The sequence below is a fragment of the Pseudorca crassidens genome, chromosome 6 (genome assembly GCF_039906515.1).
Source record: "Pseudorca crassidens isolate mPseCra1 chromosome 6, mPseCra1.hap1, whole genome shotgun sequence".
NCBI lineage: Eukaryota > Metazoa > Chordata > Mammalia > Artiodactyla > Delphinidae > Pseudorca > Pseudorca crassidens.
The window spans coordinates 71,251,498-71,265,090 of NC_090301.1; the positions used below are offsets into that span (position 1 = coordinate 71,251,498).

At 36.2% G+C, this 13,593-nt stretch overlaps 1 protein-coding gene across 1 annotated transcript in view; it reads left to right on the forward strand.

Annotated features, from left to right (window-relative positions):
- PLA2R1 (phospholipase A2 receptor 1) overlaps nt 1–13,593 on the forward strand; it is a 111,957-nt gene that overhangs the window by 73,938 nt on the left and 24,426 nt on the right. Inside the window, 6 exon segments of the mRNA XM_067741774.1 lie at nt 1,959–2,091; nt 2,668–2,703; nt 3,171–3,328; nt 8,842–8,906; nt 11,786–11,889; nt 13,448–13,587. Of these exon segments, the coding sequence (XP_067597875.1) occupies nt 1,959–2,091; nt 2,668–2,703; nt 3,171–3,328; nt 8,842–8,906; nt 11,786–11,889; nt 13,448–13,587 (636 nt within the window).

Genomic DNA, 13,593 nt, shown 5'->3' on the forward strand with positions numbered 1-13,593 from the left:
AACCATCTCCCATGTGAAGAATCTCCAGCAGAGAAGCAACTGTTCTCTAAAATAATACCAGGCTTCCTTTGCACGCCCCCCCCCCACCTCTGCTGCAGAGCACCTGATTGTGTGAGTGTGGGACCCTTGTCTGTGTCACAGTGAAAAGAAACATTTTCAGTTTCTCTCACTCTAAAAGAACAGAAATGCCAGCCTAAGAAACAGCTCCTCCTTCCCAGACAAAGCAAGTTATTTGGAAGGGAAAAAAAAGACTTGCTTTTCATTCAGCCTCACGTGTAAAAAAAACCTCTATGAAGGAAAGAGGGAACTCACAATTACGTTTTGGGTTTTTTTTTTTCAGGTGCAATGAGGATTTCTCAGATTTTCCTCATAATAGGGAAAAAAACAGTAGCAGTATCCCAGATTAAAATGAGATCCATCTGAAGGCACATGCAAAATCAAGTTAGGCACATGCAAAATCAAGTGATTCAGTTTCACCTGTGAACTGGGGTTAGCAAGAGCCTGCAGTGAGCATTTAATGCAGCTCCTGTTCATTGAGCCCTAATTATGTTCTGAGCACTGAGCTGAGTGCACTCCTGCATGATCTCATTTCATCCTTACAGTGATTCAATACAGTGGGTATTAAAATGATTAAAGAGTTTGCCTAAAATAATACATAAGAGAGACAGTATTTGTACACAGGTTGTCTGCCTCCAAAGCCACAATATCATAATGTCTCCTCGTTGGCAAAACAGCGGCAGCCAAACTTTGAAATAGTAAAGATCAATAGAGAAAAGGGATCTATCTCTAGACCTGCTACCTAGATGGTGTTCAAATCTGTAGCAAGGGGTTTGCAGAAAAGCTACATGCTTATAGTGGGAATAAAAATAGTAAGAGTATGTTAGTTTAAAAAAATAACGATTCTACCCCAGTACTGCTTCTTTGAAAAGGGCATCAGGACAAGAGAACAGGAAGAGATCTTAGAGATCACCCAGCCCCACCCAACTGTTTTGCTGATGAAGAAACCAAGGCCCAGAGAGTGGAAGGGGCATAGCAGGGTCGACCTACCCCATAAATGGCAGCCACCACATGGCACAGTTGGGTGGTTAACATTAATACGGCACTTGGAGAATAAGATGTGGTACATAGAGGTTGAGAATGCGTTTTAGTAAAACAAACAAACAAACAAAAACTCATCAGTAATAGGAGAGGAATAGACAATTTGGTTCAGAATCAATGAGATTAAGCGATGAAGCAGTGGACTGAGTCCCTTGCCACTTCCCTCTGGACAAAATAAATATCAAACTCATGCCATTCTCTGAATCTGAGCTTATATATATTTAAGTTAGATGAATTGTTGCATGACCGTGTAGATGTTTGAGGAGTATAAATGGTTTCAAAACTCTCTTTTTTTCAAATTTTGTACCTCAGTTTTACTCACGGCCCATCCACTCTTCTATCAAGTAGTCATCAAATCATTGAGAAGGTTGAATCTCTAGTCACTACCCCGTTACGTGATCATTCCTGGAAAACACTGGATAGTTTCCTGATTAAAGCTAGGGTTGACTTAGAAGTCAGTGATTAGAGACTAAAAGCCTAGTATTTATGCAAAAGAATCTACATCAAAGGTGAGACTCGATTCTGAAAGATCCTTGAGCCTCTAAACAGTTTACCCAGGATCCCAGGGCTAGCCTAATCTTGCCAGTGAGAAAACAGTGCAAGTTCATCGGACTTGTTCCTTCTGGAGAAAAGAGTAGAATGCCTCTTAAAGAAAGAAAGAAAAAAAGGCATCTTCAAGAAAAAAAGGATAAAGCTTTGATTAGCTTGCTTTTCACAAATGTGGAACCACCTTTAACTGGCATCATAACCTACTTCCTCCAGAAGTCTATTGTGATTTATTTACAGGGATGTCTTTTTGATCTTTTGAAACTTTTTGCGGGAGATCGTTATTAAGGAATAATGAACTTCATCTGCTGCAGGTTGTCTCTTCATTTTTAGACAATAATTATTTTGGAGAAGATGCAAGAAACTGTGCTGTTTATAAGGCGAATAAAACGTTGCTACCCTCATACTGTGGTTCCAAACGTGAATGGATATGCAAAATTCCAAGAGGTAAAAATATTAATAAGATCTTTACTATTTGTTTGCGTTCTAATAATCTATAGCATTTTCCCAAGTGAACAGTTACAGAGGTCTAAAATTTAAGCACCCTGAAGCACAGTACCAACAGCCTTCATGATGAACCAAATTGTACTCTTTTAGCAAATAATGTATCATGGGGGAATGAGAAAAGGTGACACCAGTGCAGTACGCTAACTTAGGAGGAAATGAAAATAAATGCCTATGTTGTGGAATACTGTATTTTGCAAGTACAACCTGGAAGAAATGTCACTGTGACATTACAAGCAAACAAAATTACTTATCAAATGAGTAAGTGAAAGCACCTGGCACAGTGTGTGACACACAGTAGGCTCTCAACAAGTATTCACATCCTTTTCTCTTTAACCAGAGGTCTCTTTTGAGCTTCCTCTTCAAGTATGAGAACTTACCACTTTCCAAACAACACCTGGTTCTTAAATGATCTTTTAAAAAGCAAAGTCCAAAATATTGTGTTTAGACCTGAAGTAATTCAGAGATAGTACACCTATAAGTAAAGTTCACTCAAACCGGTTTGCTTTCACTCTGCAGATGTGAGACCCAAGATTCCACCCTGGTACCAGTATGGTAAGAATTATCCTGGCAGTTCTTGAATTTCTAATTCTGTGCTGTTTTGTAGCATTACTGTGTTATTACATAGCTCCAATCGAGTTTCTCTTTTCTTGTGTCAATTGAGAACTAATTTTTTCAAATTAACAAATTCATCATTAATAAATAATCAAACTAATAAATGTCACTAAATATTACTGAAGACATATCATAGCTTAACTCCATTTTCATGACACATGATTTAAAAATATGTATCTATCCCAGACTTTTGAATATACGTGAATGTTTCTTATATGAAATACACCAAGGAAAATAAGTAAATTGTATACTTATTTATGTGTGGGAGTGGGTGTATACACACACATTTTCTTAATGCTGAGTGACCAAATTACACATTTGGGGTCAATCATAGTATACCCTGTTTAAGTCTGTATTACATTGCTCAATAATTGTTGCCTCACCTGTGTTGCTTATTTTTCTTTCAGATGCACCCTGGCTCTTTTATCAGGATGCAGAGTACCTTTTTCATACCTCTGCCACGGAATGGTCCTCCTTTGAGTTTGTCTGTGGCTGGCTGCGCAGTGATATTCTCACTATTCATTCTGCACGTGAACAAGAATTCATCCACGGCAAAATAAGAGCGGTACTTAAATATGATTAAATATGAGAAACTCAGAGCTTAACTCCTTCTTCCGTCCTTGAGGGATTTTGTTTTTATATTACTTCAGACATTTATCTGTTTCATTAAAAGTTTTAGATTTTTAAGAACTGTTTTTCTTCCTGTCACAGAGATTTAGAGCAAATAATGGAAACACAGGTTTACGATGCTGGTCAGTCATTTCACTTCTCCTCATGCTTTTTTAGCAACAAAGGATGAGTAAATAGCATTTTATTGCTTTTGTGAGGTTCATTCCATCATTCAATGCATATTTATTGAGTCTACTCTTCTAGGGGCTGAGGCTCTATCAGTGATTAAAACAGACCAAAATTCCTGCCCACCTGGAGTTTTTAGTCTAGTCTGGGAAGGAAGACTGTAATCAATATAAATAAATAGAATTGCATAATATTTTAGAAAAAGATAAATGGATAAATGCCATGGAGGAAAATAAAGCACAAATGAGCGACAAAGAGTACTGGGAGGTGCATGGCTGTTTTAATGTTTCAAATTTGAGTACAAATTTGAAATATTGTACTCAAAAAGAGTACAATATTTTTTTAGACTCTATGCAGAAAATGGTAAGGAGTGGTTCTCCATTTCAACTTCAGATAGAGAAATCCTTTGAGAAGCTAGGCTTGTTAGAAAGCAGCATGCAAAATCCATTCAACAATGAATAGACTGCCAAGGAATAGTGTTGGTTTTCAGTGTATTTCTTCAGCAAGCATTTATTGAGCATTAGGTATGTCTCAGACATTGTGGTATTTGTCAAGGACACAAAAATAAAATACAGTCAGTGTCTTCAAAAAGCTGGAAATAACATGATGTAATAAGGGAAAAGGGAGCAGTATGTACAAATTACCAAGGGGGCACCAGGGAGGAAAAACCTCATTCCCAATTTTCCCTAGGAAATTGTTGAAGATAAGAAAGAGCCTTTTTTCTTTTCCCATAATTTAACATTAGTTCATGCTCTGCAGGAAGCCTTGGTTGCTCTATCATCTTTTCCTATGCTTGTAAGTTGACTATTAAAATGAAGCTCTGGATTAAAGCATCCTTGACTTGTAAGAGAAATGTCTCCCCTCACACCTCATTGGGCTTTCCTGTTTCTATAATTCTGTTTGATACACATACAGCCTGTGAAGTGCATGCAGGTTGGGACTACTACTGCATTTCGATGGAAAAGTCAAGAACCAGAGGAGTTAGGTGACAACTGCACGGCCTTACAGAGACTCAGTGGCAGACCAACCATGAGAACTGGATGTTCCCCAGTATTATTGGTTCACGCATTGTTTTACTTCTCTTCATCTCCTACAAATGGAACACTCAAGCCAAAACTGTAATATTAAGTATCAACAAATTACATATCATGACCTCGGAAAATACATTTGTTTCTTTAGCTAGACAGCAGACTCCTCACCCCTGGCGGCAATAACAAGAGATCATGTGAATGGCTAAAAACGAATCCATGGACATGCAAAGTGCACGTCCCAAAAGGAGCTGATATTTGGCCAATACTTACTGTAACAGTGTCAAGCATGGCTAAGTACTAACATTTAATGGCATTTAATCTTTCTAAGAACTCTCTGTGGGAAGTTCTATCGTCAGCATAATTTACAGATGAAGAAGCTAAGACTCCAAAGAGGTGAAGGAACTTTGTTACACAGCAGCTAAGTAGTGGAATTTGGAAGTGATCTCAGGTCATCTGACTCACAAGGTCATTTAAAAAAATGGCTGCAGGCAGCAGAACAGCATATTCATTACATTAAAATGCTAGTTCTAAAATCCATCCAAAAAAAGGAAACCCTTGTTCATTGTTGGTGGGAATGTAAGTTGGTGCAACCTCTACAGAAAATAGTATGGAGGTTCCTCAAAGAACTAAATCCAGCAATTCCACTCCTGGGTATATATCTGAAAGAAAAATGAAAACACTAATTCGAAAAGATACATGCACCCCAATGTTCATAGCAGCACTATTTACAGTAGCCAGGACATGGAAGCAACCTAAATGCCCATCAACAGAGGAATGGATAAAGAAGATGTAGCACATATATACAATGGAATATTAGTCATAAAAAAGAATGAAATTTTGCCATTTGCAACACGTATATGGACCTAGAGGGTATCATGCTTCGTGAAATGTCAGACAGAGAAAGATAAATACTGTGCGTTATCACTTATACGTGGAAGCTAAAAAACAAAACAAATGATTAATATAACGGAACAGAAACAAACTCACTGATACAGAAAACAAACTAGTGGTTATCAGTGGGGAGAGAAAAGGAGGACAAGATAGGGGTAGAGGATTAAGAGATATAACCTACTATGTATAAAATAAATAAGCTACAAGGATATACTGTACAGCATAGGCAAATATAGCCATTATTTTATAATAACTTTAAATGGGGTATAATCTATAAAAGTTTTGAATCACTATGTTGTATAGCTGAAACTAATATAATATTGTAAAACAACTATACCTCAACTTTTTAAAATTAATAAATAAAATAAAATAAAATCCCTCCCCAAAAGATGGCTGTCAGCTATGTCTCAGATATGCACAGTAAAGGGCTTCTTTGATCGTTCCAGCAGAGCTTAGCTCTTTTAGGAACCTCTGCAGGTCTTCTCTCTTAACCTTTCCCTTAATTCACTCTCCCAGTCTTTGGTTGTTGGGAAGTCAGTGGAAATGGCAGAGTTAGTACCTCCCATTGAAGGGAAGAGTAAAACCCCACAGGCTTAGACATTTGAAAAGGCATAGCCATTGCCATGATCTAGTTGAGGACTAGATCTAGTGATCTCAAACCAGACAAACCTTGTAGTGTCTTATATGGCAACATCATTACCAAACCTATGACCATATTAATAAAGAATGCCCTGTCAGTATTATGGGTGAGTGGCTGACTGATCTAACACTGCACTGTGCCACAGAAGAAAATCATCATAGGGAATGTGCAGACCAAGAACGGAGCAAGAAAGCCAAATGGGAAGGGTATCGATTTAGAAAAAAGAATGCTGTACATTTCGAAAGCAGTTCTTCCTCCTGCTTAGTTTATAGCAGTTAGGCAATGTTTGTTGGTGGTAGTGGTGGTATTTATGGTGACCATTTACATTTCTTAACTAAGAAATCCCATGTCTAAGAACATCTGGCTGGAATGAGTCAGTCCAGAAGTTCTGGATGAGGAACTAAACATGTAGAGGTCATACCACTCATTCTTGTGGCATGCTCATCCTATAGTTACAGGAAGAATAAGAATTAAATAATTAAATAGTTTTAAAGTTACATATGTATTGTATAGCTCCTCTAAGAAGAGTAGTAACTCAGAAATGTGAAAGACAAAGACAACATTCAGTTGGGGAGTAGAAGAACTAATTATTGAAAAAGAAAGCTGGATGCATTTTTTTAAATCTGAAGCAGAATTTTTTTAACAGAATATTTCCAGCTTGGAAAAGTGATGAGTCAGAATTTCCTCTTTGACTAACAGAAGACCACAAGGCATGATGCGAGGCAATTTTTGAGTACTAGTTTTTTGAGCCATCTTGTTGGTCAGATTAATGCCAAAAAAGTAAAAAAAATGAGCACTTTAGGCGTTGTTTGACATGAACTAGCATTTTTATGCTGTGTTGTACAATATTTGCATTTCAAAATTGCAATTTACTCTTACTTTTAAAATTTTATTTCAAAATATTTCTAACAAAAGTATATCAAATCTATTAGTCATCCTCAAAAATCTGGTGTTTTAAATCCTTAAAATAACTTGGTTTTGCTACTTTTATGGAAACATTTTAAGAGATGACAGGTTGTTCTTCCTTATACTGCTTAGTAGATTAATATATTGGCTATTGCTGTGGGTTATTTCTTTTTGGTGTGTTCTTCCATATGATGCTATCTATAATGACTGCTTTTCTGTAACAAAACATAATTGATACTATGAGGTACATGGTTGTATCACATTTTTTATACAAAAGAATACTAATGTCTTCTATTGTTGCGGTTTCATACCTAAACTGAAATTCACAACATCTATTTTTCACATTGGATTTTTCACTTTGGGTGTCTCTATCTTGTCCTATGAATTTCTGTTCCATATCACAACAGGTTGTGATGTGCCCTGTGGAGGATTACCGTGCTATAATCGAGGTAGTAATAAATATGCCACTTAAGATGCGGTAGTTATACTTCCTCTTTAGAGGTCCTTAATTGGGGCAGTGAACAATCGGGCCATGATTTCCACTCTTGTTGCACATAAGACCTCTTTAGATTGAATGAAATTGTTGTGGTTCTTCCACTGATTTCAAAGCCAGTCTCCATGGACCCATTCCAAAATCTGACAATAGGAGTCTAAATTCAGCATGTAAGAACACGTTCATGAAACAACAACTCAGGGATCCAAAATTATAGTTGCTCCATCTTGCATTATTTTCAAATTGCTGATATGGCAGACAGCCACACTGATTAAGGAGTAAAAATACCTGTGTATAAATTAGAATGTTAGAGAGCTTTTAGGTTCTGTTGTATGATGACCTGAAATTCACATGGAAAAATATTTATATATCTTAAAATGCATTCCCAAGTCTTTACAGAAGAAATGAAAGTGTAAATTTAAATGTACAATGCCTTCAAATTAACAGGATTTTAGCATAAAAAATTAAGTTACATTTCACACACAGCACACACACAATAAAGAATATTGATTTAAAGACCTTAGAGAAATCCCTAATGCCTGTTCTTCTTTTATAGTTAAAGAGGGAATTTCAATTTCCTGGGTCATAAGTCCAGTATTACATCTGCTCTAATGTGCATATGCATGTGCATGCCTATGGTGTTTCAAGTTTATTCTTTATTGTACTGGGATCTATGTAATAAATAATGGTGTAAATTCATAAAATATATAAAGGATAATTTTCTAGTTGTCAAACACTGGAAATACTGTAGTATTATTCTGTCCTATAATGCAGTTTCCATTTGAATGGGGAGGGTGCTAATACTTAGTTTAAAAACTTACCAATCAGACTAGTGCCTAAAATACAAATTATTTTTACTATTGAGGTCTTTGTGCCTTGAATTGTTTTTCAAGTAGGTGGCATGTATAGTAAACTTCTATAAATCACTGAGCGCATAAACCACTAAATTTTTAGTCAAAAAAGGAATCCACATTCTATTTTACTTTACAATATTACTTTTTAAATTCCTATTATGAGAGTTAAGAGAATTTACTTTTAAATATATATAGGAAACATTGTAACAAAGTTATGGCATGTTGTATGAAACCAAAATAGCTTTTAATATTTGATTCCAATTTTCTTACATAATGAGGAGGGAGTAGTTTAGAATAATGAAGTTTCAGGTCTTCTAAAGATGCTAGGCCTCAGTGTACTCTTCTTTAGATAACTGGGTAAAATACTGAAGAATAGAAAGCTATTAACAGTGACCCCATTAATCTTAATAGTGAAAAGGGAAAAAAAGTAGGATAAATGCTGACATTCTCTCTCTCTTTTTTAAATAGCTGTCAAAGTATGGTGTAAACTGGTGGATTGGACTTCGGGAAGAAAGAGTCAATGATGAATTTCGGTATGGACATTGATTCATTTGCATTTAACTTTGTTTAACAGGTTTTTATTTGCTGGACAAAAGTCCAGCACCAGATGGCTTCACAGGTGAGTTCTATCAAACATTTAGAGAAGAGCTAACACCCATCCTTCTCAAACTCTTCCAAAAAATTGCATAGGAAGGAACACTCCCAAACTCATTCTACGAGGCCACCATCACCCTGCTACCAAAACCAGACAAAGATACTACAAAAAAAAGAAAATTACAGACCAACATCATTAATGAATATAGATGCAAAAATCCTCAACAAAATACTAGCAAACATAATCCAACAAAACATGAAGAGGATCATACACCATGATCAAGTGGGATTTATCCCAGAGATGCAAGGGTTCCTCAATACATGCAAATCAATCAATGTGATACACCATATTAACAAACTGAAGAAGAAAAACCATATGATCATCTCAATAGATGCAGAAAAAGCTTTTGACAAAATTCAACACCGATTTATGATAAAAACTCTCCAGGAAGTGGGCATAGAGGGAACCTACTTCAGCATAATAAAGGCCATAAATGACAAACCCACAGCAAACATCATTATCAATGGTGAAAAACTGAAAGCATTTCCTCTAAGATCAGGAACAAGACAAGGATGTCCACTCTCACCACTATTATTCAACACGGTTTTGGAAGTCCTAGCCCCAGCCATCAGAGAAGAAAAAGAAATGAAAGGAATACAAACGGGAAAAGAAGAGGTAAAACTGTTACTGTTTGCAGATAATAAGATACTATACATAGAGAATCCTAAAGATGCCACCAGAAAACTACTAGAGCTAATCAATGAATTTGGTAAAGTAGCAGGATACAAAATTAATGCACAGAAATCTCTTGCATTCCTATACACTAATGATGAAAAATCTGTAAGAGAAATTAAGGAAACACTCCCATTTACTATTGCAATAAAAAGAATGAAATACCTAGGAATAAACCTACATAAGGAGACAAAAGACCTGTATGCAGAAAACTGTAAGACACCGATGAAAGAAATTAAAAATGATACCAACAGATGGAGAGATATACCATGTTTTGGATTGGAAGAACCAACATTGTGAAAATGACTATACTACCCAAAGCAATCTACAGATTCAATGCAATCCCTATCAAATTACCAATGGCATTTTTTACAGAACTAGAACAAAAAAATCTTAAAATTTGTATGGAGACACAAAGGACCCCGAATAGCAAAAGCAGTCTTGAGGGAAAAAAACGGACCTGGAGGAATCAGACTCCCTGACTTCAGACTATACTACAAAGCTACAGTAATCAAGACAATATGGTGCTGGCACAAAAACAGAAATATAGATCAATGGAACAGGATAGAAAGCCCAGAGATAAACCCACGCACCTACGGTCAACTAATCTATGACAAAGGAGGCAAGGATATACAATGGAGAAAAGGCAGTCTCTTCAATAAGTGGAGCTGGGAAAACTGGACAGCTACTTGTAAAAGAATGAAATTAGAACACTCCCTAATACCATACACAAAAATAAACTCAAAGTGGATTCGAGACCTAAATGTAAGACCGGACATTATAAAACTCTTAGAGGAAAACATAGGAAGAACACTCTTTGACATAAATCACAGCAAGATCTTTTTTGATCCACCTCCTAGAGTAATGGAAATAAAAACAAAAATAAACAATTGGGACCTAATGAAACTTCAAAGCTTTTGAACAGCAAAGGAAACCATAAACAAGACGAAAAGACAACCCTCAGAATGGGAGAAAATATTTGCTAACAAGTCAATGGAAAAAGGATTAATCTCCAAAATATATAAACAGCTCATGCAGCTCAATATTAAAAAAACAAACAACCCAATCCAAAAATGGGCAGAAGACCTAAATAGACATTTCTCCAAAGAAGACATACAGGTGGCCAAGAAGCACATGAAAAGCTGCTCAACATCACTAATTATTAGAGAAATGCAAATCAAAACTACAGTGAGGTATCACCTCACACCAATTAGAATGGGCATCATCAGAAAATCTACAAACAACAAGTTCTGGAGAGGGTGTGGAGAAAGAGAAACCTCTTGCACTGTCGGTGGGAATGTAAATTGATACAGCCATTATGCAGAACAGCTGGAGGTTCCTTAAAAAACTAAAAATAGAATTACCATATGACCCAGCAATCCCACTATTGGGCATATACCCTGAGAAAACCATAATTCAAAAAGACACATTCACCCCAATGTTCATTGCAGCACCATTGACAATAGCCAGGTCATGGAAGCAACCTAAATGCCCATCAACAGACGAATGGATAAAGGAAATGTGGTACATATATAGAATGGAATATTACTCAGCCATAGAAAGGAATGAAATTGGGTCATTTGTAGAGACGTGCATGGACCTAGAAACTGTCATACAGAGTGAAGTAAGTCAGAAAGAGAAAAACAAATATCGTATATTAATGCATTCATGTGGAACCTAGAAAATGGTACAGGTGAACCAGTTTCCAGGGCAGAAATAGGCACAGATGTAGAGAACAAACGTATGGACACCAAGGCGGGGAAATGGCAGGGGTGGTGGTGGTGGTGGTGTGATGAATTGGGAGATTGGGATTGACATGTTTACACTGATGTGTATAAAATGGATGACTAATAAGAACCTGCTGTATAAAAATAAAATTAAATTAAATTTTAAAAAATTTGTTGAATAGCCTTCAAACATTATCTTTAACTTACAAATTTTCATTTCCCTAACAACAGACATGAATTTATTTTTAATTTAATAAAATATTATGCCTTCAGTCCATATCCCAGAACTCCAAAAATGGTGTTGGAGATTGAACGTGCAGAATGAGAGAAGACCTTTAATTTTTTGATTTTCCTGCAGCTGGAGAGATGGATCACCAGTAATATACCAGAACTGGGACAAAGGAAAAGAAGAATCCATGATTAATCAGAGCCAGAGATGTGGCTTCATTTCATCCATAACAGGTTATTTTGTTCATCCACTTTTGGGTTTATAATACAAACATAATTTTCAGAAGACTTGAAGTCTCCTTGTCATTGCATTAGTTCAGTGAGAAGGTTTTGTTTGGTTATTTTGCTTTTCAACTGAGTGTGTTTAATTTTATCAGTCTTAAGTCTTAAGGATGACCATTCCTACAGTTTATTCCATGCATTCATGTTCTTGAAAATAATTTACATCCAGATAAGTCCTTCCTCTTGAACCAAAACTACCAAAAATGGGCCCACTGAAATGGGTTAAAAATTGCCTGACAAATACCATTCTCTGTGAAATTTCAACATGGGCCCATTTTTTAAAATCTCTTTGTAGGATCCAGTTTATAATTGGTCAGAACTTTAACCTCTGAAATTTACTTTCATTTTCCCATTTAAGAAAAATTTTCATTGAATTCAGTGTTCTTTTTTTAACACCAGGCATTAATTGCTGCCTGCCTTAGAACACCAACTCTTTGCCAGTTGGATTTAGAAGTACATGCACATTTAAGATGGGTTTTTAAATTCTATTCATCAATACAGTGTTATTGGGGTTGATTGTCCACTCATATCCATCTCGCTGTTTCTATCCAATAAAAGGTAATGATGTCCCTGACTCTAACAGATTCTCCCAAGTCAGGAGAGGGATAAACATGGAAAGCAATCTCTGATGTAAGGGCAGCTGCAGAGAAAGTTAAGAGAGGAAAAACCATGTTGTTAATCAGCTCGCTTTTGCCAGCAGGTGTCACAACAGCCTACAGAAAGGCTATTTGTGGTTCTGGAAGAATGGCAGCTAATCGGCATTGAAAATAGCATTCCGGCCCCTCCTTCAGAATGCCAATATCTTTTTGGCTTATACCCCTCACACTAGAAAACTGAATCTGCCCTTGCAATTTACATGCATCCTTGCCCTATTCTGGAATTTGTAACTTGAATGCTAATGAAATGCATTCTATAAACCTTTACTCTGAAAATATAGCTCTTCTAATTAAAAGAACATTTTCCAAGAGACTGAGGACTTCGGGCTATATTCCCGAGGGCATGTCTCTAAATGTGTGTGTTTTGTTTAAGGGTCAGGGTTCAGAAGTGCTTCTTCCTTAGAAGTTCCTGAGTTATTTTTTCTAAATTATTATATTTTTAATAATTATAAAGTAGAAATGATCATCTATTGTTTTAGAATTTTTTTATCTTGAGGTTGAATACTTTAAGTCAAAAATATTACTCTACAAAGTATTCTTTGGCTAACCAAGTCAAATATTCTTAAAACTTTCATCAGTTTTGTGATTGCAATCGCAGTATTTGTTTAGATTTTTTTTTTCTTTTGCATTTGCAAACTTTCTACGTTCTTAAATTAGAATTACTGATTTGGCACCTTGCCCAGTTGGCTCTTGTCACTAGAGAATTCTATGACTAGTAGTTAAATTTAGTTCAATTTCTAGATTTAACAAAGTCTGGTAAACCACAGCAGTCATAAAAAAAACAGTGACCAACAGAGAATGCCTACAAAGAGTCACCATTGTTTCTGGTCATTTCTAACCATTTTCTCTTCCAGGACTCTGGGCTAGTGAAGAGTGTTCAGTTTCTATGCCTAGCATCTGTAAGCGAAAAAAGTTTTGGATCATAGAGAAAGAGAAAGATACACCAAAAAAACATGGAACATGTCCCAAAGGATGGTTATATTTTGACTATAAGGTAAAC